This window comes from Electrophorus electricus, chromosome 10 (genome assembly GCF_041902795.1).
Source record: "Electrophorus electricus isolate QZ-2024a chromosome 10, ASM4190279v1, whole genome shotgun sequence".
Lineage (NCBI taxonomy): Eukaryota > Metazoa > Chordata > Actinopteri > Gymnotiformes > Gymnotidae > Electrophorus > Electrophorus electricus.
The window spans coordinates 26,912,158-26,938,276 of record NC_137506.1 but is presented as its reverse complement, the minus strand read 5'-3'; the positions used below and the strand labels follow the sequence as shown (position 1 = coordinate 26,938,276).

Genomic DNA, 26,119 nt, shown 5'->3' with positions numbered 1-26,119 from the left:
TATTTTTAACAAAACTACATGGCACAATTATTGACACCCCTAGAAATTCTTAGAAACGAAATGTAAATAAAGAATTTTTCCATTTATATTTTGCTCTTTTAAGTTGATCAGAGTGTCTGGGAACTTCCAATTAATAACCTACGACTTCGAGTTTCTCTGGGTTGTGTAAAGAAACGAAAAAAAAAAAAAAAAAAAAAATTATATATATATATAATGTGTGTGCATATATCATAAATGTTTTAATTATTTAATTTATTAATAATATAGGGTTCTATCACATCTAGACATCTAGAACTTATTTAAAAAATTGAGTGCCACTGATCTTTAGCACTAGCTTCAGAGCTGAAAAATTCACTCTATAAGATATTTTGACTGTATATTTTCGCAAAAAGGATTATTACAATTTCCTTGAAACAGCAAATGTGTTAATATTCATTGACTATACACAATTTGATTTTTGAAGATCAAAGTTTCTTAATTTGGGTAAAAATCTGTTTACTAATTAGATTACTGTAAAGTGTTCAGCAAAAAAATTTAATAAATACATGTTGCTAATTTCAACCAATCCAGTGAAATACAGGCAATTGGATAGGCTTCGATGTGTGTGTGTGTGTGTGCGTGTGTGTGTGTGTGTATGTATATGTATGTGTATGTATGTATGTATGTATGTATGTATGTATGTATGTATGTATGTATGTATATATATATATGTATGTATATATATATATATATATATATATATATATATATATATATATATATATATATATATATATATATATATAATATATATATATATATATATAATATATATATATAATATAAACACACACACACACATTCTAAATTCTAACTACAAAGTATTTGGAGTAGAGTCTTAGTATCTTGCAAATCTCATGCATTTAATAGAAGTTTTCACACTTTTTTTTTTTTTTTTTCTTCAAGAAAATCCATGACATGAACTGGAAGGTTTAGGAAAGTTGGCATAGAATTTTTCGACAAGACAACACACAATTCAAATAATGGAAAAATTGGCTGATCTTCATAAATCAGGCTTCATAAGAATGTCTATGACAAAATAGCTCCTTGCTTGAAAATGCACATCTCTACATTTAGGCCAATAATTAAAAAGTTCCAGTCAACTGAAACCCAAGGACCCAAGTTTATTTTGAATCTATGCAGAGTGGAGAAGATGGTTAAATAGGCAAAACATCTCCAAGGATCTCTGCTTAACAGTTGTCATTTTGAGCTACCCTCGGACACACCTGTTTTTCCTGTTGTCTAACCACATAGGTAAGTGCCTGGAGTGGGCAGATGATATGAAATACAAGCTGTTTGGCCACAAACACTGAAGGTGGGTTTGGTATAAAAAGGAGGACTGCAGTGGTCAGGAGGACAACTACTGTCTCCTGATCAAACCCCACAGAAAACCTGTAGGGTAAGAAGATCTTGGAACCTGGCCTCTCCATGGAGATTCTGTAAAGAGGAATGGTCTCAAATGCCATGTTCTGTGAGTTATAGGATTAGACTAAGGTCTGCTTTACTGGCAAAGGGAGGTTGTGTATTAAATGCAGGGGTGCCAATAACTGTGGCACATGTAGTTTTTTTTAAATAATTGTTTCATGATGTGGCTTTTTTTTGTTTTTTTTTGTGCCGAATAAATTTCTTTCAATTAAAGGTTGATCGGGGGTGTTGTGATATACCAGTATTGACCGTAACCGCAATATTTAAAAAATGAAAATTGATATTATGTGATATCACATAAGATAATATCATAACTAATCCAGTGAGAGTAAAGGTTTGTTTCAGTTATAAACAGGTTAATGCTAAACCAACTATACATGGAAATACTTCCAGATGCACTGAGGCGAATATCGAACGTTCAATACCAGATCACGGATATCAAATATTAATATCAGAACAGTGTCATAAGATAATAAACATTTAACTCTAGCAACATACTGGTATTTAACTAGTATACATCAACTAGACAAACATCAGTTACACACTTTAGCTCATGTACACACAGCAAAAAGGAGCAGTAGCTTCCACCTGTGCAGCTCTGCTTAAACTCGTGCCTGAGTCTTGCAACCCAGACAAGTAGCAGGCGCATGATCAGGCCATGACTGGAGGGTTTGGTCTCTCTTAATAGGGGCAGCACACAGGTTTGGTTTATTACTTCTATAGATATTGCAATAATAATGTTATTGTGAATTATTTTGGCCACAATAATTGTATAGTGAAATCAGATATAGTGATGGCCCTAGCTGAGCTTAAGCTAGTTGCTCAAAAGGTGAATTTCTTGTAATGCTTTTTACTTGTCTTTACCAGGGATGCCAGTTATTAAGGGTACTATATGAGCTCCATGGCAAAAATAGTTTAACTGTACTGAAGCAGCATTCATGAAAGATATCTTTTCTGCTAATCACAAATAGTAATCAGAAGAAGCTGAATGACAAATAATGTGGTGTCATCTAAACATGAAATTTATTGGTGCTACTCTGCTACTTAGTAAAAATAGCTTGCAAGAACTAAGCCTACAAACTATTCTCTACTAGAAAAAAAACAGCTACTATTTAATTTTATTCAAGAGTTTTTCCTGAATGACGCACATTCTTCATTGTTCAGTCATTTTCTGTCTGGTTTTGTTAAATTCTTGTTTTACTGAAGTGTACAAATTGCTAATCTTACATGTTTTACTCTTAAAAGCTACTTACTATAGCTTTAACATCACAATGAATAAAGGTTAAAACAGCTCTGATGTCTTTCTCTCTTTGTGTGTGTGCATGTGTGAGTGATCAGTGCTCGGTCCTTCCCCTCAAGCCCTTGGACCACGCGGAGTTAACTAGACTAAGCTTTAGAACAGCTTCTCTCACCCTGCTCAGAACCACCTACTCAGCGTCAGGCACCACACACACACACACACACGCACACACACACACGCACACTCACTCCAAGGGAATCTCTCACCTCTCTGAAGTATGTAGTGCAGACAGAGCTTTTTTCCGTCTGAAGCTCTGAGTCACAGCCATAATGTAGGAGAATGCTCGTGTGTGTATGTATGTATGTATGTATGTGCGTGTGTGTGTGTGTGTGTGTGTGTGTGTGTGTGTGAGCATCTCTTCCGTTCTTTCACTTCTGAGGCTTCTTCAGCTTTCTGCAATGGTTTAATTAGGAGAAGCAATAATACTTCTTTTCCTCCCTCTCATGTCTCTTTTGTAAACGAAGACACCTGGAACGAACAGGGATGGCAGTAGTCCCTTAAGATGCAGACTTTGTAGCTGTTAGGTCTGATGTACTTGGTTTTCTCGCTCCATCTCTCTATCTCTAACTCCTTGCACTGGAGAGTGCTGACTGTGTTCCGTATTCTGGTGATATTAACATTGCTTTGATGCTGGTTCCTGCTACATCCATTCTTTTTTCACACACTGTCTCACACACTCACCCTCCCTCCCTCTATCGTGACTACATAGGATGAGCATTAATTGGCACAGAATGTGGGATCTTCCTTGGCTTCACAAGCGCGGTGCGAAGATGGCATATGTGCACACGCATGTGCGTGACACAAGTTTTTCAGCACTTCTCTGAGAAGTGCTCCTTTCTCCTGCCCTCCTGCAGGGAACACCACTCTATTAATAGATCAAGGGTTAGCAGGGTAGAGAGAAAGAGAAAAGAAAGCGGAGGAAAATCAAGAGCAAGAAGAATAAGAGAATGCAGATTTGAAGCAGGTGTTGTACCTCCTTCGTGTTGCGCAGTGGCTGACTGGACTCGTGACAGTCAGCGCTTTATTATTCGTTCCTCAGACTTATGGTCACAGCATACAAGAACTCGTTGGTTTATGTGATCAAATAAGGAAAAGAGACAGCTATTTGCATGGCTGAAGTGATTTCATTCATTCTTTTAACAATATTGCCGGTTTAGACAGGTGAGCCACCACAAGTTTGGGTATTTTCACCAGATTTGCTGACTTTGTCTCATGGCTGCTGTACCTGTAGAGGTCTCGGGGAAATGGAGATTCTGGCCTGCATGGTGTGCTGAGGGTGTGATGTCTCACAGCCTTTCTCAAGCATCTGTGGATCGCAATTTGTCTCACTTTCCTCATATTTATAGTAATGCTTAGTAATGTTTGGGAGTAATGCCTATCGAGTGCCCCAAATATCTTGAGATTCTAGTCATTTTGGAAATGATCCCATATAGGAAGTGAGACATTACAACATCATAATAGTTTGTTTTCATATAACATACTTTCCCTTTTTCTTCTTCTTTGTCTGTCTATCTCTCTGTCTGTGCATCTCCGTTGCAGTGAGTGACAGCTGCTTTAGAAACCTTGCTGAGGACCGCAGTGGAATGAACCTTAAAGACCTTGTCCACGACCCGTCCTTGTGAGTAACCTTACCGTGTCCACGACTCGTCCTTGTGAGTAACCTTACCGTGTCCGTGACCTGTTCATTTGAGTAACCTTACCTTGTCATGCAAGGAACATTTTGTTTCTTATGTCCTAACTATGTTCTAGAACAGGATTCTGTAACCTTATCTCTCGCTATCGCTCTCTCACTATCTCGTGCTCTCTCTCTCTCTCATACGCACATGCACGTACACACACACACACACACACACACACACACACACACACACACACACTCCTGCCCACTGCCTATCCTATCAGTCAGTCCCCATCACATAGAGTTCATTAGAATAATTGATTAATCTGAGACAAATTATTAACATGCGTCATTGGGTGTGGGACTGTGGAGGGTCAGGGGTCACTATGATGGATGGGGCACTGATATGTGCCCATGCCAAGACTACAGGCTTTGCGTTTAATGATTCTGCACCATGAGAGCTTCTACCATCCTTGCCTACTATGGCCCAAAGGCATCGGCTGTCTGTGTGGGCCTGTCTTCACGCCTGACCCACGAGGCCTGACTCATGAGGCCTAATCCATGAGGCCTGACAACAAGCCGTGAAAGGCCAGTGAGGCCCATCACAATTGATGCCAAAATCACTAATCACTTTTGACTCAGTGTTCAGGGTGAAGAATTTTTATCTGGGCTTTTCTCAAAAATTCTGTGGCAAAGAAATGCTCTGCAGACACAAGAAATCAAGCCATCATGTGCAGAATATATCAATACAGAGCATCGCTGATGGCTTTACTAAAAGCCGTAATCATTATTTATTTTTCAGAATGTATTTTTTTTATATCAATAAGCCCTTTGAACCACTCCCCTACTGACTGAGGCTCTGTAGGTAAGACGCTTGTTAAGCACTGGGAGCCAGTTTGAACCAAACATCAGTTCATTTCTTTTGGAAAATAATCTCACCTCTGAGATGAGCTGGTCTATGTCATGTGCAAGCAGTGAGACTCGCTCTCACTCCACCTTTAAATTGTGCCGGAGCCAAACTACTGAAGACGTTATGATGGATGACCCTGGTGGGGACTCCTTTGGCCAAAATCCGTGTCGTCTCTTCAGTCAGTCAGCACTGCCGCTGTATGACATTCCACTATATAATGGTCCAATAACATTTAAATAGTCAATGAGCCATTATTTGTAGTGCCTTGGACAAGGTGTATTTGGTTAGTCTTCTGGCTGCCCTGTGCAATGACCAAGCTAAAAAAAGAATGTCACGAATGTCTGAGGAGCAGTGCCATGTGCTGTCACATCTGAGGCCAGTTCTGGAAGCCCTCAGTGGAGAAGAGGTGTCAGACGCGAAGAGAGAAGAGCACTCCAGTGCACACCAAATGCATGCACACAGTCTGAGACGTTACCTTGCCACATGATTGGCAGCTGAGTTGGACTCCTCCTCCTGTTCGGTCACCATAGGTGACATGAGAGGAGGTAAAAATAGGTTGGAATTAATCAGGAGAGGGACACCCATTGCTCCTTGTCCTTTGGGCTGGGATAGAGCACTTAGACACAGGCCTAGGAGAAAGAAAGTGAAGGAGCAGTTAGCCAACAGGTCTCATGGAAACATACAAACTCACACAGATCATTCTAATGTGAAACCAAAAACAGTGTGTCTCTATAGGTATATGCTCACGTAAAGGGGTGTGTGTATGCGTAATAAATAATATAGCAAAGGTAAAATCCGTCATCCCGAAATCACTTCCATCCCAGTCAGAGAGAGACTCTCCCCAAACCCCCAATCTCCACACACCAGTGGTTTCCTTGGCAACTGGATTAAAGAGCCCAGCGTCTTTGTGTTCAGCATATTCTCTTTTTAGCTCCCCACCTCCCCAGCACTCTCCCTTTAAGCCCCCAACGCGCTTTTGTCGACAGAAAACCATCAGTCTTACTGATTGCCGTTGTGCTTCTTAGTACAAATAAAATTCAAACTTTTAATCAAACACGAGTATTTTGAAATGAGATCACAAGTCCTGAACGGTGGTTGTATTTTCAGAGAAGACTTCTGTCAGTGTGTGAAGCCTGTATTTGTGTAACATTCCGGCATATTTGGAACCTCTTTAGATTTCAATAGTCCAGCTGTTGCTGTGCGTTACTAACCTAGGGTATGATCTCAAATGTCAGCACTAGTGGGCTGTTCATAGTTAGGCCATTTTAAGGACTAAATCGTGTTCGTGAAAATTGACAATGAACAGTTTTTCATTAAAAAACTGATAAAATATTAAAGGAAAAGAATGATACTGTTGTAGGAGCAGTAGTATTTACAGCCTTTTAAGGTAAAAATGAAGTCTTATAGCACAGGTAAGCTTTTCTGTGGTCATCAGACAGTTGTTTGATGTTAGTATTATACCTGTTCCAGTGTTGGCATGTAAGCTATATTGTCAATTTGCATTGGGAAAAACAATATAGGATGACCAAAAATATTTTTTTAAAAACCCCACTATTTATCATGCCTTTAAGTACTTTAAAAGGTCTGAAAGCATAGCAAAGATACTCTAAGAGAACAGTAAAGAAAAACAAGACCTTCTGAAATGAAAATGCTCCAGCGTTCAGACCTGAATGTCTGTCTGAATTCTAGAAAAGAGACAGCGTATGTATGCGCTCTGACAGCTTTCCGATACCTCTGGCATTGTTCTTTAGGCCCTTTGATTTCTTTCTCAGTGATTGTTATGCCCCTTTCTCTCTTTCACACACACACACACACATATATACTCTCACTCTCTCATTTATGCTGTCTACTCTGTTACTGTTACTGTTTAACATGGGTGGGGGGTGTGTGTGTGTGTGTGTGTGCGTCACTCACAGGCTTGGAGGCATAATCTCTGCATACAAAATAGTTCCTGATGAGATAGATGAGATCAAGGTAAGCCTTACTCTCACCTCTATCCCAAGAGGCCACTCCACATGCACAAAATTGCATACATACAAACACACAAATCTAAGATAAACCACGCATGCTACTTCTCATTGTGAATAGTGCCACCTGGTGGACAGTGTTAACTCTCTTCATTTTTTTCCACGCATTTCATCATTGCCACATATAGTTACTGAAAAGCAAGTGAAGTTACTTTATAAAGTTACTTAATAACTATCAACTGGGTTCTGTTTTGTTTGATATCCCAAACTTACTCAAGTTGTTGTAGAATCCAGCACAGTTCTCACAAAGTCTAAGAAATTTAAACACAACAGTTATTTTCTATCTCTACTATTCATTTAATTTGACAGTTATGTACTGTGTGTGGGTGTATTTAGGAGACACTTGTAGACTGGTGTGATGAAAAAGAGCTCAACCTTATCCTGACCACCGGTGGAACTGGCTTCGCCCCCCGCGATGTAACACCAGAGGTACATGGGACTCCACCCATTTGTGTTTGTGTCCATGTGAGTGTGTTTTGCATGTGGCATCTCTCTCTGTGTGTGTGTGTGTGTGTGTGTGTGTGTGTGTGTGTGTGTGTGTGTGTGTGTGTGTGTGTGTGTGTGTGTGTGTGTGTGTTTTTGATAGAGACAAGGAGAGAGAGGGACACTCTGCAGCTATGTCTTTTGTCTTAAAGATGGCTTAAATTGTTTAATGCATTAAACAAATATGTATGTACAAAAACATATATAAAAAATGCACATACACACGCACACATGCACACCAGAGAGAAAGAGATTGAGAGATTCAAAGATTGAGCGATTCAAAATTGTAGTTAAGTACACAAAGTTTCCAGAGAATTGGGAAGTTTCAAACAGAGGTCCTTCATCAGCTGTGCAAGCAAAGTGCAAATTGTGTGAAGCACTTTTCACAGCTGCATGCAAAGTGCATATATATATATATATATATATATATATATATATATATATATATATATATATATATATATATATATATATATATTTATATTTATGTATGTATGTATGTATGTATGTATGTATGCATGTATAATACCGGTCAAAAGTCTGGACATACTCTTTGTTTATTATTACTGTTTTCTATATTTAGGGAAAAACAGGGAAGGTATCAAACTAATGAAATAACACATATGTGATTATGCTGTGATAAACAAATATTTATCTTTGATTTTAGATTCTTCAAAGGAACTGTCCCATCCTTTGATGACAGCTCTGCACACTTTTGGTGTTCTCTTAACCAGTTTCATGAGGAAGCCACCTATGATGCTTTTCCATCAGTATTAAACACATTCTCACACATACAGAGCACTTGTAGGGTGAGGGACTAAAGCACTGAAAGAAAACTATTTGGTGATGGTGCATCTATAATTCTGCATATTTGTGTGTTTTGAAAATCATATAGGCTAACACCTTTCCCAAATTATATTTGTTTTAGAAACAACCTTATGCATAATCCGTTAGATTAAAATGCCTTATTACTATTAAAACATACATTCTGTCAGGTGTGTCCAAACCTTTGACTGGTACTGTACATACACCCAGATTTGATTGACCCAACTTTGCACAATGCTGTAGGTATGTGTCAGCTTGTTTGTGAATCACAGCGGTAGCACATGCATACTTTTTTTTTTTGCTCATGTTTGTGATGATGCATGGGTGAGTCTGTGTGTATGTGTAGTGTCTGTACCTGGCTGCTGGTGGCGCTGTGGGGGCCTGTGCACTCCTGCTGTGCTCTGCTGCAGCCTGATGCTTTAGTAAGGAGCCTGCTGGAGCTCAGTCACTGTGTTTCACGGCTTTAGAAAATCCTGCTTCCTTCTTTGCTCATTCTGGCTGTTTCTTGCGTTATTGGTGAGCTTTGCTTGTGGAAGGCAGCGTGCCCTGGAGGATGCTGTGGTGTCAGGGATTGGTGATGGAAGAGTGTGTGGTAATGAGGGAGTGTGGCTAACCATGAGATAACGCTGCAAACTACAAGATAATACAGCTGACCGCCAGATAATAGAGCTGACTGTGAGATAATACAGATGCCCATGATATAATGATGGAAGTGTTTGACTTGAACTTGTTTCATGAACCATAAATGACTGCACAGCACTGGAAACACAAAGCAGGACACACACACACACACTCTCGCACATCCTTTAAACACGGCTTTATGTTTTTGAGTGTTTTACACTGTAATATCAGTCCCTTTTAACAGGAAATTGTCATAGAATGATTCTGTATATGACAGGTAATGTTACTCTATCTATCTACCTATCTACCTACCTAGAGTATGTGTGTCTTGGTTTCCTTTGCAGGCCACTAAGGAGGTGATTGAGCGGGAAGCTCCAGGGATGGCTCTGGCCATGCTCATGGGCTCCCTAAATGTCACACCACTTGGCATGCTGTCCAGGTGAACACACACACACACAACCACGCACGCACTCACTAACTTTCCAGTGCATTTTGATTATTAATCACATCTCCCCCATACCCTAGACCTGTGTGTGGAATCAGAGGCAAAACTCTCATCATTAATCTACCTGGGAGCAAAAAAGGCTCACAGGTAAGGAAGAGTGTGAGTGTGAGTGTGGGTGGGTGGGTGTAGGGGTGTGTGTGGGAGAAGGGGGGGGAGGGGTTTGTGTGGGTGTATGTATTTGTATGGCTATATTTGTTAAGACCAGATGTATTTTTGTAATATCCCCTACATTTTGCTATGAATCTACATTTATAATCAGTGTGCTTTTAAATAAAATAAAATGATTTTTTAAATCTTATTTTTAAGTGGTTAAGTAAAGGGGCTAGGCTTAGGGTTAGGCCTGGAGATGGATTTAGATATACACCCCCGCCACCACCTCCTTTACATGCAATGTCAGAAACAACCCCCTTTCATTTTGCTTTCAACCATGGCAATATATTATCTCCTTGTCTCCTTTCCTCTTAAACACACACACACACACACACACTTCCCACGTTTGCTCTGTTAGCATTGTTGCCAATCCTGTTATGGCCACTCTCAAGGGGAGCGAGCGTAAGGGTCATGCCATTAATCTCAGTTACCCATGAACCCCCGCCAGCAGTGGTTTACATGTCAGTGTTTTACATGTTGCTGCCACTTTGAAGTTCCAAATCTAGTTTGATAGGAGATTAAACAAAACCCTTCATGGTCAGTCCAGTTCCTTCACAACCCGTATCATACCATCCAGAAATAAAAGGCACTCCTCTTTTCCTCTACCTTCTACATCTCCTCCACTTCTCCTCCTGTTTTCCTGTATTCCTCCTTTCCTCTTCCTGTACTCCTCTACTCCTCCTCCTGTTTTCCTGTATTCCTCCTTTCCTCTTCCTGTACTCCTCCACTCCTCCTCTTGTATTCCTGTATTCCTCCTTTCCTCTTCCTGTACTCCTCCACTCCTCCTCCTGTTTTCCTGTATTCCTCCTTTCCTCTTCCTGTACTCCTCCACTCCTCCTCCTGTATTCCTCCTTTCCTCTTCCTGTACTCCTCCACTCCTCCTCTTGTATTCCTGTATTCCTCCTTTCCTCTTCTTGTACTCCTCCACTTCTCCTCCTGTATTCCTGTATTCCTCCTTTCCTCTTCCTGTACTCCTCCACTTCTCCTCCTGTATTCCTCCTTTCCTCTTCCTGTACTCCTCCACTTCTCCTCCTGTATTCCTCCTTTCCTCTTCCTGTACTCCTCCACTCCTCCTCCTGTATTCCTCTACTCCTCCCCTGTACTTCCTCCACTCACCACCCTAGGGCCCAGCCTAAGGTTCACTAACCTAAGCAGAATGGCTCTGAGCACATGACGAGCTACAGAGCTACATGTTCGAGCATTGCCTACCAGTGAAATATTTGAACTGAAGTCCATGTGAGTAAGCGACTACAGAGAAAGATACTGTACTAAAATGAATAACAAGACAAAGGATGATGGGTAATAAAGTTATGCAGTATAAACTACAAGGAAAAGCAGACTGGAAAGTTCTCTTTCTTCTAATTCCTCACGTGGTCCAGCCCCTCTATTATCACCTGGGGATGTCGGCGCCATTTGTCCTATCAAAGGTGTATGAAAAACATTACACAGAGCATTTTTGGTAAAGAGACTGAAAGGTCTCTGTAAGGCCATCATGGGACATGGTTGACTGTATGAACATGAAAGCACCTCAAGACCTGCATGCTCTGTTTCAGAATGACTAAAGCATGTTGAAACTGGAAGCTTACTGCACTTAAATGAATAAAATGTTCAAATGCCAAGATGTGTGATAAATCCAGGACATCTGAGAGACACACACAGGGTTGGTTTAAATGCTGTGAAAGTCTTTGCCAGATGAGTAGCAGAGTGAACACAATGTGTTCTCTTTGCAGCACTGGGGCTTTTCTTCCAGAGTAAGAGGTATTGACGTGCAGCTGTCCAGATAGTTTTAGGTTGACGGAGCCTGCCTGCCCTCATCACCACACACACACACACACACACACACACACACACACACACACACACACACACACACACACACACACACGTATGTTCATTCACTCACTGTCTGATCATTCAGTTTATCATGTCCTTCACTAAACAGCATGCTTTGATCAAGGTCAGCAGAACATGCTCAATACATGTACATGTATGCGCACACACACACAAACACACATGCATGCTTGTGCTTGTACTCTTTCACCCCACCTTACACCAGGCAGACAGAACTATAGGACATGGCTGTGTGCAGCAGAAGGACAAGGAGTGCTTGTGGAGACTTGGCATTGTGCTGCATTAGTTTCCCCCGCGCTCGGGCACCATGACGAACGGGCAGCGGCGGCAGCAAATCAGAGCAGGCCGAGGTGCACCGTAGCCCTTCCCTCTGCTGCCAGCTTGGCTTTGTCTCTCAGCACCCTCTTCCTCATGATTATTAATGTGTGCTGTCAGCGCATCTTCCAGAGGGTGCCTGGGAATGATTGAGTTAGGCCACCTGTGTTAGCCATGCATACGCACTCGTGCATCGCACATTAGCCTTGCCAAGCCAAAGCTGTCCAGCCACATTTAAACGTTGCATTAAACTGGTCTCAATGGGTTATCACTAGAGTCATCCTGGTGTATTTTAAGCGGAGGTAGCACATAGCCACAAATATGCCATGATTAAGGGTTAACCACTGAATGTTTGCTTAATAGGCACAGGGGTGGTGGTATGGTGCATGTTAGTGGCATAGCTGAAATCTGAAGTTGAAATCTAAAATGTGGAAGATTAACATCTAATGGATTCCTTACTTTTGCTTTGGTTGTACTCCACTTTGGTAGTTAATACGGAGAAGCTTGGGTTTAACGTTCATATAGTGGTCCAGTACATGCTAATTCATTACAATTATTACATGCCCTAGTCTCATCCAATAAACCCTACTTCCACAACTCTACCCCAAAGAATTGTATAAACATAGAGCTGTGCTCTCATGAATGATGACAATGTAATGGACTTGAAGCACTCTGCTGTTCCCTCCCAAAGCAGTTCAGTTCAGGGCACTTTAGTGGAGTGATGACTGAACGGACATTTGCATTACCAGAGCCAGAGCCAAAGCGCATGCCTACTGTGAACCCCTGTTATCTTCAGTGTCATCACTCCAAACTCTGGTTTAAGAGGTCTGGTTGGCATCTGACTCGTCTACCTCTCAGGACTGTAAATCACTGGTTTTGAGTTCTTGTGTCGGGGAGATGATGTGGTCACTTTTGATTAGTGATTCACTGGTGGGCAAACTAATGTTCTTGGTCAACATTAGAATTTTGGTTCTGGGTGGAGTAGAGCTGAGAGTGGAGCTGGGGCAGAGCTAGTGGTCTTGGGAGTTGGGTGTGGAGAACTCTATCTGTTTCTCCTTCTGTCTACAACTCTCTCTCTCACTCTCTGTCACTCATCTGTCACGTAACATTCAGGTAGTATTTTCCAAGTTGTATTTCTGTTATTTTCAATATCATTTATATAGTCTTATTGAAATATCTATCCAGTTGTAATGTGTAACTAAATTGGCATGCATTTTTCTAATAACCCTATGTTAAGTTGAACTCATGTGAAGCTCAACTTTATAGACAGCATTGCATAACATAAATGTTTAAATTCTAAGTAATCAGAGTGAATAATTTTCTAAGAGTCTATATAGTTTTATAGATTGCTGAGACCAGTTACCTGTTAAGTAATATAATCTCTGCTTCCTACATTTACTTGGTTAAGTCCTAAGTTACTCTAGTCGAATGGAGAACCTCTGACAAAGAAGGCTATTTTAGCAATTGAGACCTACGAACAATGAGATGCTAACAGATATTCTCCTGACTTGCACTGGGCTGTATAATAGTGTGTGCTATACCCAACATAAATAGTAATTGTAATTTGGAGTCAGATACATTGATTAGGTTTTACACGTATTAAACCTATTTCTGGCGTAAGTAGATGCAGTAGGAGTAGTCAGATACAGTAGCACAGCCCACTGCCCCAGCATTTACCATTCACTGCTTCCAGGAGTGCTTCCAGTTCATCCTGCCTGCACTTCCCCATGCCATCGACCTGCTGAGGGACGCCGTGGTCAAAGTGAAGGAGGTGCATGACGCGCTGGAGGACCTGCCCTCGCCACCACCGCCGCTGTCTCCTGCGGTCACCAGCCCGCACAAGCAGACCGAGGACAAGGGCGTCCAGTGCGAAGACGAAGAGGACGAGAAGAAGGACAGCGGTGTCGCCTCCACCGAGGACAGTGGCTCTTCGCACATCACGCCGGCCGCCATCGCTGCCAAGGTGAGTGGCTCAAGGCGACCTCTGAGCGCTGCCTGGTGATGCCTGGCATTGCAGCAACGTTAACGTTGGGTTTGCCTTTCTGTGTTTCCGTCCGATTTTTGCTGATTCGGCTCATGGTAGCCTTACTTGTGTTCCTGTTGGCCTGTGAGCAGCAGCTGCTTCTCCTCTGGTTTTTTCTCTGGGGTTGGTAAAGCTGTGCTGTCATCTTTGTTTTTGCATTCTAATGAATGTAAATGTGCTCATGTCCACTTCTACTTCGCCAGTGCATGTATGTGAGCTCATGGATGTTTACATGTTCGCCGTCAGAGTATGATGTCCCATTCCAACCATGCTGTCATGGCCAAAGGGGGGCAGCCGTTGACTGGCTTCGTCTCACCCACCACCACCACCCTCCCCTCTCATTTCACCTGCCCCTGCAGCGACAAGGTAGGTGACTCCCATTCGCCATCCCTCCCACTTCCTTCCCATTGGTCTTGAATGGCCAGTGGCTTGTGGTTTGAAGTTGACTCCCATGTTGTGATCTCAGGCAGACATTCTCCTTTTATGTGTTTTCTTTTTTTTTTTTTGAGTTAATACATTTATTGGTTTATCATCTTAAATATCAGAAATATCGATAGCATGGGTGTGTTTTGCATTAGCAAAAACCATATTCTAGATTTCCATTTTAGTGATTAAACAAGAGGAATAAGGAATCGTGCTGCATTCTGACCATCACTCAAAGTTCCTTCACATCTGATTCTGTTTGTGGAACAGAAACTCTTGCACTGTGTTAAATGTGCTATGCATTTCTTCAGCTTTGTTAACACTGTCGTTCAGCCTTGCTATAAAAATCTCCTGCCCTTACGAAGGCACTGTAAATGAGCTGCTGTTACATGGCGATGAAGATGGGGTTAGCAAGAGAGTGCTCTTGGGCCTCCTGAGATGGGCAAGGTGGAAATAAGTGATCTTATTAGCTAGCTAGTTAACGCAGCCGTGAAGCTGCTCTTTCTTGCAAAGCCTTACATTAGCTCGAGTGCTAACAAGCAGCCTGCTAGGCCTCCAACACTGCGGCGGGTGATCCCTATCCTGCCGGCTCCGTGGGCTACCAGACTCCCCCTCAGTCCCACTGTATGCTTCAATGCGGTGCTGTGTATTGTTTGCTAGTTCGGAACTACCATTTCAGATCAGAGAGACTAGAGTCGATATCCACATTATTTAAAACAACAGATCTGTATTTGTAGACAGGTTAATGTTCCTGAGAAGACTTTCAGATTTTACACCCAGGTCTTTTTTTATTGTTTTTATTGTTATTGTGTAAAATCAAGCACCTAGCCATGCAATCTGCCATTAAAAGCATTTGTAAAAGAATGGGACATGGAGCTACACCTAATTATAATTTTGTTATAGATTAGTCTAATAATTTTTTCCCCATTAGTGGGTTAATCTAACAATTAATTTATCAGTTATTCTAAAGATAACTTTTAATTAATATAACAACTTACCCAATATCAAAATCTTGTCCTAGTATTTCTATCATTGCTTAAAAACAAATTAACAAACAGTGTGACGAGGGCAAGCACGATGTAAGCGTAAGTCGAGGTTTTCAAACAAAACTGTTTAATAAAACCAAAAGTAAAAAGATGTTGAAACAAACTAATACAAACAAGACAAAGCAGTCTGTAATACTTAAGTATGTAGACGCAAACAGCAACAGCACATGATCATTCACAGGAGTACTTACTAAAACTCACACACAGTGAAACACATAAACTCAAAAAACAACCAGTGACCAAAAGAAGAAACATGAATGTCTAGGGAAACTAGACACAGGTAGAGGATGTTAACAAGGGGGCACAGCAAGGAAAAGGGAAGACAAAGGCTAACTTACTACATACTACTCGTGTATTGACTGGGCCCCAAATCAGTATGCCATGCACAGTGTGCGACCAAAAGAAATCTTTGATAACCATGGATGAGTTTTTTTTATTATTTATTTATTTATTTTAAGCTGCAGCTTGTACTCTGGTGGAGGAAGCCATAGTCTGACTGGGTGCAGTTATCTTGCTTCATAGCGATGCGCTGACGCACGTTAGGAAAATCGCTGTATTTACGTAATCGGTTACATCAGTTACGTCGACAAATCACCCCAGCACTAACGGAATACAGTGGAACTATGATAGGATGACATCATTGCAACAAGTCAGTTTGAAATTTCTTCCCTCATGGCATAGGTTTCCATGACTGAGCAGCTGCATGCACAATGCCAAGCATAAGCTGAAGTGAGGTAAAGCATGCCACCCTGGACTCTGGAGCAGTGGAAACAGGTTCTATGGAGTGATGAATAACGGTTCTCTGTCTGGCAGTCTGATGGAAGTTGGGTTTGGCGAATGCCAGGATAATTGTCCAACATCAGTGTCTAATCTCACAAATGCTCTTCTGGCAGAATGTTCCACAGACACACTCCAAAATCTTCTAGAAAGCCTTCTCAGAAGAGTGAAAACTGATATAACTTCAAAGGAAGGGTCAACTCCATAAAACTGCCTATGGATTTAGAATGTGATGTCATAAAAGATCCTGAAGGTGGAATGTATAGGTGTCCCAATACTTTTGTCCATTGTATGGCTTTGTGTTTGTGTGCGTGTGTAAAAATAAGGAACCCACACAACAACATCCCATCTATACTACACCACTGTCATTCTGTGAATATATACAAGCAAACATATCTACACATAGATAAAGAAAATCCCCAGTCAGTTTTCAAAAGGGAGCAGATATCCACATTAGTCCATCTTTTAAATATATGTCAAAGCTAGAAGTTTCAATCTGTCTATGTATGCTACACCAGTACATTTCTTAGACAGTGGATTAACAGTCAGCGTGGTGTCTCGGAAGGACTACAGTGGTAGTAATGGGAATTGAGAGTAGCTTGATGACATTAAACTGCAAAGCTGTAAGTACCTGAAAAATGTGTTCTAAGCTGCTTTAAGGATATAAAAGTGTCATCAATGTACAGGTTTTTTAATATAGTAATTCCTTTCACAACCCTTTCTCAACTTTTGAAAGCACAGTCAGTAATAGATAAATATATAATTTTTTGTTATTGGGCTGTGAATAGAGAGCTCATTAAGTGAACAGGCTCTCCTAAACTGAGACCAAATCCTGAACAAATGTTTCACAGTTGGATTTGCGGAATAGAGGCGCAGGTTCAGAGAGGAAAGCAGTGTGTGAGGATAAGCAGTGCTACAAGATGCCATTGAAGAAGTGCTCCAGTAGGTCACATGAAAGTCATGGCATCAGTTCACATGGAGCAAACATGTCACTCTGAATAAGAGCATCTGACAAATGCTGAAGAATGTAGCCATGTAGGGATTGTTTGAATATTTGGGATATTTATCCAATATAACAAAGCCCTAATGTTAGAAGCCCAATAGTAATATTGAAAACTGGGTAGCAATAATATGCCATGAACACGTTACTGTAATATATCTTTACAGATTCAAAGTTTTTGTTACTCTAAAGAGTTTTCTGATAAACTGGATATCAGTTTATGTACATAAATTTTTTTTTAAATGCCAAAAGAAATACGGAGACATTGAAAACACGGTGCTCGGTTTGTCTGAAATTATATTTTACAAACTTAAAGCATTAAGGAGTCTTAAATTGCCTTTAATTAGATATTGCATGGTCTTAAATTTTAAATTTTATAAATTACACCTTTTGGTCCTGTTCAGCCTTGTTAGAATATACACTAACTTGTCATTAGCATGCTAGCTAGCTAATTAACTAATGTTATCAAAACCTAGCCTAGGTGGCTAGTAGATGATGGAACTTGAAGAGAAATTCTAGCCAGGCTGTTTCATCTGAGGCTATCCATCTCAAGTTGTCACTCAATTTATAATTGTGTAGCTAGCTACATATTTTGCTGATATCACTTGAAATCCTCTCAGAAAACATTTTGTTAGCTTTAGATTTATCTAGCTAGCCAGCTACGTTTGAACATTACAACGAAGTAACATGTATGTATATACTTTATGTATATTTTCACAGCAAATTTGGTCTTAAGTTACATTTGAAATAGCATTAAAATACAAAAATTTGGCATTACAATCATTTTAATAGTTTTAACTCTGCCTCCATAATGGAAGGAGATTCCAGTGCTGAAAATAAGGCAAATTATAAGTGGTGGAAAGTTGGCTTTGTAAAGATTTTTGAACGTATATAATCTGAATTCCTAGTATTTAAAATTTTTTTAATTCTGAAATGTAAAGTTTAAAGGGCAGTTAATTCTAAGCAATCATCTAGGATAGCAAATGACCTATCCACTGTAAATTGTAAATGTGTTTCTGGAAGAAAATAAACCTTTAATTGCTTCAGGTCTGATTGTACATTGCTCCTTTTAACCAAATGGTTTAGAGATTTGTATAATGTGTATATATATATAAAAAAAAAAAAACCCTTACTTGACAAAACAACAACAAAAAAAGAGACCTTCATAAAATATCCATACGTGAGGGCTTGTACCGGTGAGCCCTACTGTACCAGGTTACTCTTCATTACTTATTAAATCAATAGGTAATGTTAATTTAGTCAAACATAATCATTATTTACCCAAAACCAAAATTAGCATAGAAATGAGATATCTGAATTACAAATCGACAAGTCTTAAACATCTTAAACATTTGTCCTTTTTTGCAAACACACTTGGAAGCCTTTGGGAATAGGTTGAACTAGAGCTAGGTTTTTTTTGTTTTTTTTTGTTTTTTGTACATCAGATAATCCTTGACGTATCCACAATATACATTATAGTGAAATCAGTGAGAACCTACTCACCAATTTTTTTTTTTTTTTTTTTAATGTCAAGATGGATTAACTTTTCTCATCAAGTGAACCTTTATCAGATCTGCAGCACAAATCAGTTTTGAGATTAGAGATTTGAGATTAGACTTCACATAAAACAATGCATCCGCCAGGTCCTGAAATGCCTTTTCTCTTCCATTGTTTGTGGTGTGGAGCCTGGCTGTGTGGATAATGGTGTAGCAAGCGTCATCGCATTCTCAAAGTAATTTCTTGACCTCATTGAAAGTAGTGCATGTGGAAAATCTGGTGCGTGCCACACTGGGTGGCTAGTGTGGGAATTTGGACATAGTAGCTTCTGACACGGCAAACAATCACACAATCTTGATAGTAGTATAGTTTAACCATGAAAGGACAGCAATGCATTTCCTCTCGGTTGTCTTGGTTGCAGACCACGGTGTGCTGTTTTAGTCAACACACATTTTTCCATGGGCAGAACCTCTTTTAAAACTGAGGCCAAAGATCTTGAGTCCTGTCCCTCTCCCACGTTCAGTACACAGATGTTTCTTCTCATTCTCCCTTCACATCAGTGCCCCTTTTCCTGCAAGATAGCCACCTCTGCTTCAAGCTCATGTACAGTTTTGAAGAGGCCACATCCTCCAAGAATGTGACAGAAATGGAGCATGGTCTATCAGCAATCATTTTTACTGTATCCAGGTCAGAGCGAAGTAGAACAACATTATTATCTTCTGTTTTTATAGCCTGCATTTTGGGTTTCACACAATTAATGTTGGTAGCAAGTGTGGGCTTTAGCTCTGGAACAATGTGAAAATGTACACACTCCTCCACGAAGAATCTACTGTCTGTTAGCAATGTTTCTCCACTTGTTAGTTCTTTTGTGTTAAATTTTGGACCATTGGGACACTATCAAAAGAAAGTAGTGAAAAGTAAAAGTATTAAACTTATATCAGGAGTATTACAGGTTATCTTGGTGGGCAAAGAGAGCCGAATATATTGTCTTGCAGATTTAATTAGTTAAATAGTGAGCAATGTGTGGTGTGTTGGCACAAGCCAGCAAAAAGTGATGTGTTACTGAGAAAGTTTCTAATCCAGGAAAAATATTAATGATATTAAATACAAAATGGCTGAACACCATTTCACATAATGTTCATTACGTTGAACATTATTCTTATTCTATCCTCATCCTTATTCTAATTAATTAATTAATTAGCCAAGATACCTCATGGTTGTATGTATGGGTCTTTGTGATGGATTCTGGAGACACATACAAAATAACATGTATGTAATGAACTACTTAAATGTATGTAATGAACAGTCATGTGGTAATTTTTCCTTAAGTATAGCTAAATGTACTATGTGCATAATAAATGTTTGAAATTTAATGTCTCTTTTTTTCAATCATAGATCCCAGATTCCATCATTTCACGGGGTGTTCAGGTGTTGCCACGGGATACAGCATCTCTCAGCACCACGCCCTCTGAGTCTCCACGTGCTCAACAGTCCCGCCTCTCCACTGCCTCCTGCCCTACCCCCAAAGTAAGATCCTACCTCATCTTTCCTCCCTATCCACCTTCTTCCCTCCTCAGGCTTAGTTTTCGTGTCATTTCACACTCAATGTGCTCTCCATGGCTGAAACTCCATCTGCTGTGACGCCACTGACCACTTTGACGCTCGGCATTCCATTTCAGAGAATGCCACCCATTGGTCCATTGGACCACCGGGTGGTTCCATCATTGGGCTGACTGTGAGGTGAGGAGTGGCTTTCCTTTTGGGGTGTGAAACTTTCGTTGACTTACCTTGTTTGTCATTGTTGCAGCTTCCTTCAGTTATTTGCTTTATTTTTCAAAGTTAATAATGTTTACTAATGGTCTTAATTCTTTCCTTTAAGTGTATGTATGTCCTACTGGATTGCAGAAGAGTGCGCTGTCTCTTCATACCCCTCCCTTTTTTCCTTCTGTTTTATGCTGACAAGTTTAAGCGTAGCTTTGGGCAAGTTATCTTTTTTTGCCATTCTGACCTGACCATATTTTCTTCATTCATGTGCCACCGAAACACTCATCTCATTTTGCACCAGTGGGAAGTGTCATGTTAACCAAGGTGCCATGTGCAGGGACTCTGAAAGCTCACTGCTGCTGAGCTGGGTGTGGGTACACCAGAGGTAAAAAGTGCCATTTTATGGAGTGTGATTACGGGAGTTAGGAATTTTCCAGTACAAATATTTATCAGTTGCATTATATAGTATTGCGTTAGTGCTGCAGAGTTATTTTTACCACCGTTGTATGTTTTGTTAATGAATGCAAGAGTGTAGTGTTCAGGAGTATACATAGTTCTCTCACATTGTGACTTGGGGTGGGCGTGTATGTGTGGGTGCGCGGGTGCGTGTGAGACTCTGAGCATGTGCATGTAGGATATAGATGTGAGGCCTTAAAGCCCTAATGTTTTTAAGTCCTCTAAGCAAGTGACTGGGCATTGTGGCATCACACCTGATGCCAAATAGTTGTAGCATTTCACCTTCATAAATCAAGTATCAAGGCTTAAAGCGTGCGTGACTAAAGAGATGAAAGCCATATTCTGTGAACACAGCAATGGCTTGAATAGAGTAATGGTGGTTAATGCACAGCAAAGGAGTGGAATTGTAGTGATGTTAAGTTGGGCCAGTTTAAAAAAGAAGGCTACTGTTTTCAATTGCCCTCCAGTGGCATGAATGTGTAAAGCAACACTGCAATATTGCAAAGATCCCAGGAGTGATCTAAAGGCTCTCAACTATATGCCAAAGAAAATGGCTGGGGAAAATATAACTTGTGTAATTTTTCTTACCTATTGTTGTTGTCATTAATATTTCTAGAAGGTGTTCTGCTGGTACATTGGCCTAAGAGACAGACTGTTAGACTGAACTCTAATAGATTATATTACTGTTGAAATTGCTACTCTTGTAATTGCACCCCTTGGCTCTGCTCTGATTTTGATGACTACAACCTCTTTGACAGGAGCCTGAGTAAGACTTTGTGTGTGTTTCTGTCTATGTGTGTATCTACTGAATGTCAGTAAAAGTGTGTTGAAACTGAATAGTATATGACAAAGAGAAAGTAAGGGCTAAGAAGAGAAGAATAGGGTTTGAAACCAATGTGTGATTTATAAACTCTATTGCACTGGGTTTATGAAGTATATGCGTTAGTGTAGCCAGGGGCAGCCATGTCTCAGACATGCATATATACATATACAAATACTTTCACTGCAGTGCTCTTTCCCTTAGTTGCATAAGGCAGTGTGTGGCTGGGTTGTGCTAAATGGACAGTGCCTGTGTGCAAAACACAAAGATATTAATGTTAATGCTCAGCAAAGCCCCTTCTTTACCCCCTCTCTGCTTTGTCTTCTCTCTCTATGGCTCTCATTTATCCCTCTTCTCATCTCTTATACTTAACCTCTATTTTATTTTGCTTGCTCACACACACATTGGTGGCATTATTCATAGCTGTTTGACTCACTTACATGGTCATTCTATTTCTCTCTCTCTCTTTCTCTTTGACACTTCTAGACAGAACACATCTCTCTCGACCTGTTTCACAGGCTATCTGAAAGTCAGAGAAAGGCGCATATATATATATATATATATATTTTATTTTTTTTATATTTTTTTTATTAGAGAGAGAGAGAGAATTATACAAATGCTCATAGCACAGACATGTATACAGGCCAGCCCATGGCATTATGTATGATTTTAGCTTGGTGTGCCATTGCCCGATTTAGCTCTTCATCCTCTGACTTGCACGCTTTCTCTTCCCTCCACTCTCTCTCTCTTTTGTCTCTCTCTCTCTCCCCCCCTTCCCCACCCTGTCTATCCTTTACTTCCTCCTTTCTATCCCACATGTGCTCATGTTTGCGTGCCTGTGTGTGTGAATGGGGGAAATGGGCTTCTCCTGAGTCAGGATGAAGTATGGTAAGCGCTGCTTTTCCCTTTCATCCACTGAAACGATGGAGTTGGATTTTCAGCCTTTTAAAAATACTACCTGCTCAATTTTTACATGTTGTTTGTGTGCCGTGCATGCGTCTGTGTTATGCTTGTGTCTACCATGCATGTTTTATGCTCGTGATATGAGGATAGTCGAGTGAGAGCCGCACGCTAGCTCAGGCAGCATGTGTGGCAGCCTCCCTTGGGTGACTGTGTGTGGGTGGGTGCCCGTGTGGGTGTGTGAGTGTTGAGGGGGTTGAGTTAGCATGCCATGGGCATGATTCTGTGTTTAGCCCTAAATAGGATGGAGCAGCTCTGGGATCAGCTCTGAGAGGAGCTCTGGATCGTGTCCTGCTGAACTCCAGCACAGACCACTACAGTATTCTCTTTAAAGCGCCTCTCTGAGTGTCTGTGTGAGGTGTCTGTGTGAGGTGTCTGTGTGAGGTGTCTGTGTGTGTGTGTGTGTGTGTGTGTGTGTGATAGAAGAGGAAATGGGGAACGGAGTGGGTTTTCTTGTGGCTGTCACAAGCACAGAGGACAAGACACCTATGATCGCTCCTTTTTAGGGAGTCAGTGAGCTGTCCCTATTCCCTACTAACAACTTTATGCCCTAGGGCTACTGGGTCTGCAGTGGTCCACAGATCTCTCACTGTGGGTGAATGCTTGTATGTGTGTGTTTGAGAGACAGTACTGAAAGTGTATTCCTATTCTTATTGCTATTTTTCTCATGCTTGTAATATCTCCATTGTGCCTATATATTGGTTTATATTTAGATCACCTTGAGAGCTTGTCTAGAATAATATGCTATTAAAATTGACAGGAGTGGGCTTAGAAGGCATTGTAGTCAGTACAGTGAGTTCCAGACTAGCAGTGTGAAAGTGAACTGTTTTAAGTGCATAACATGAGATTGGCCAGAAGCTTTGTTAGCATTATGGTGAAACAATAGATCATGCACATTGGTAGAAATAAAACATCTGGCTAGACATAATGCAACATCTTTTATGCAACACCTGATTTCATAAAAGTTTTTAAAAAATGTAGTTAGTTATTTGTAAAAATAAATGATCACTGTAGGCAGTAAAATGCCCCCCATCAGGTTCTTGTCACTTGAAGATGCCATTACAAAGTGATAATCTGGTTCGTAGAGAAAATAATTTTCCAGAATCTGTTCCAGAGGCCATTTTGTAGAGTAAGTGCAAGAAAGGCAGTCATGCCAAAATGCGCTGTTGCTGTCCAAAATTCAATAGCATGTCTGTCAGGATGCTTAGTGATAATGTTTTTGCCTTCATCCTCATTCAAATAATATGAAGGAATTTGAGAAAACAGCTAAGAAACAGTTAAACAACTCAGTTGAGACTATAATAAGCAACACAGTGATGCTATAAAGGTGAAATGTCCCAGTGTTTGAGGGAAAGAGGGAGTGTGAGTGAGCGAGGGAAAATGTGAGGAGGGTATAGAGACAGAGACAGTATGTCAGGGAGAGAGACACTAAAGGGAAAGTGGGGATGTGAGGAGGAGAAGGTTTGAGAGGGAGAGAGACCATGGGAAGATGGCAGGAAGAGTAGGTTTGAGAGGGAGAGAGACCATGGGAAGATGGCAGGAAGAGTAGGTTTGAGAGGGAGAGAGACCATGGGAAGATGGCAGGAAGAGTAGGTTTGAGAGGGAGAGAGACCATGGGAAGATGGCAGGAAGAGTAGGTTTGAGAGGGAGAGAGACCATGGGAAGATGAGAGGAAGAGAAGGTTTGAGAGGGAGAGAGACCATGGGAGGATGGGAGGAAGAGAAGGTTTGAGAGGGAGAGAGACCATGGGAAGATGGGAGGAAGAGAAGGTTTGAGAGGGAGAGAGACCATGGGAGGATGGGAGGAAGAGAAGGTTTGAGAGGGAGAGAGACCATGGGAAGATGAGAGTATGAGAAGGTTTGAGAGGGAGAGAGACCATGGGAGGATGGGAGGAAGAGAAGGTTTGAGAGGGAGACCTCCTGGATTTGGCTCCATGCCACTGTGCTTGTCTGGTTCATGGTATGTGGTGAAGAACTTATGGGAGGCGTGTGAGGAGAAAGGGTGCTGGTGGGTGGAGCAAAGCAGTGGCTTTCATAAGGGAAGAGAGAGAGAAAGCAACTTTAGCATTTTCTTAGAGTGAAATTTAAATCTTTTCTTTTAAAACCTGCAAAAAGAAATGCTAAAATTTTGTTTTAACATGCTATTACTAAGGAAGGTGAACCAGTGGAAGACACGACCCACACATAGAGCCTATGTGTGTTGGTATGCATGTGTGTGTACATATGTGTTCGTGTGTAATGAATGAACATTGATTTTTGGGGACATTGATGACTGAATTAGGGGTGGAAGGACAGAGTATGCCCTTATTGTTGCCATGGTGATCACTGGATGACCTGTCATTGGATCTGTCTGCCATGTCACATTTATCAACAAATCGCATTTATCAACAAATCGCATATTGTGCCTGGATGAATAAACTGATACTGATATATTAATGTGTGACAATGGGTGGAGAGAGAGAGAGCTGTATTCTCCCACCATCTGTCTGCTCCCTCCACCTCTGTTAACCCTTCTCTCCCAACTTCCTTTTTTCCTCTTTCTTTCTTGCTCTCGCTCTCTCTCTGTCTCTATCTCTGTGTCCCTCTTTGCCTCTCTTCCTGCTTCAGGCGCGGCTCACTTCCTGTTCATCCACCTGTAGTGTCACAGAGGTACTTCCGCGCTCCAGATGGAAGTTGACCTTTTCTGCTGATCTGGGATCAGCTCATCCAACCCAGCTCCTCAGGGTTATTGTTGGAGGGATGGTGAAGCTGATCTTAGATCAGATAATAGGAGGGACTTCCCTTGCCACCTGCTTTTACTACCACTCCTGTCTGCCCACGATGCATCCGAGCAACATTCTGTTCACCCTCAAACTCTCATCCTCATATTATTCCAGACCTGTCTGTTGTGGCCATTATATTAGCGTGCCTTCTTTCTCATCCCGATTGACTGATTATTGTATTTCATGCTTAGAAAATACCCACATAATTATTTTTTGTCCAATTGCTAACAAGCAGCATTCAGAACTTAATTTTAATTAAACAAGCTAAAAATTATGAATTTAAAAAGCCCCTTTCTTAAAATGTAGAATACTTAGATAATTAATCAGGCATGATTAACGGTTATATACTTGTCAAACCCTGTAACAGTTATATTAAACAAAGATTTGTATAATGTGGAAATTAAAGGAACATTCACCTCTATATTACATTTACATTTACAACATTTGGCAGACGCTCTTATTCAGAGCGACTTACAAAAGTGCTTTGTCATATCCTCATAGAATGTATCCTAGCATACAGAAG

The 26,119-nt window shown here is 40.8% G+C and overlaps 1 protein-coding gene across 13 annotated transcripts in view; it reads left to right on the top strand.

Annotated features, from left to right (window-relative positions):
* gphna (gephyrin a) overlaps positions 1 to 26,119 on the top strand; it is a 65,400-nt gene that overhangs the window by 18,573 nt on the left and 20,708 nt on the right. For 4 of the 13 annotated variants that reach the window (XM_027014052.3, XM_081721173.1, XM_081721171.1 and 1 more), the window contains exons 2-10: positions 4,304 to 4,382; positions 7,209 to 7,266; positions 7,656 to 7,748; positions 9,593 to 9,687; positions 9,774 to 9,840; positions 13,763 to 14,032; positions 14,339 to 14,458; positions 20,231 to 20,362; positions 25,442 to 25,483. In XM_027014052.3, coding sequence (XP_026869853.1) covers positions 4,304 to 4,382; positions 7,209 to 7,266; positions 7,656 to 7,748; positions 9,593 to 9,687; positions 9,774 to 9,840; positions 13,763 to 14,032; positions 14,339 to 14,458; positions 20,231 to 20,362; positions 25,442 to 25,483 — 956 coding nt within the window. Of the gene's footprint in view, positions 1 to 4,303; positions 4,417 to 7,208; positions 7,267 to 7,655; positions 7,749 to 8,505; positions 8,871 to 9,592; positions 9,688 to 9,773; positions 9,841 to 13,762; positions 14,033 to 14,338; positions 14,459 to 20,230; positions 20,363 to 25,441; positions 25,484 to 26,119 lie in introns of those variants that run through there. The other 9 variants (XM_027014056.3, XM_081721175.1, XM_027014060.3 and 6 more) reach the window with 5 other exon arrangements.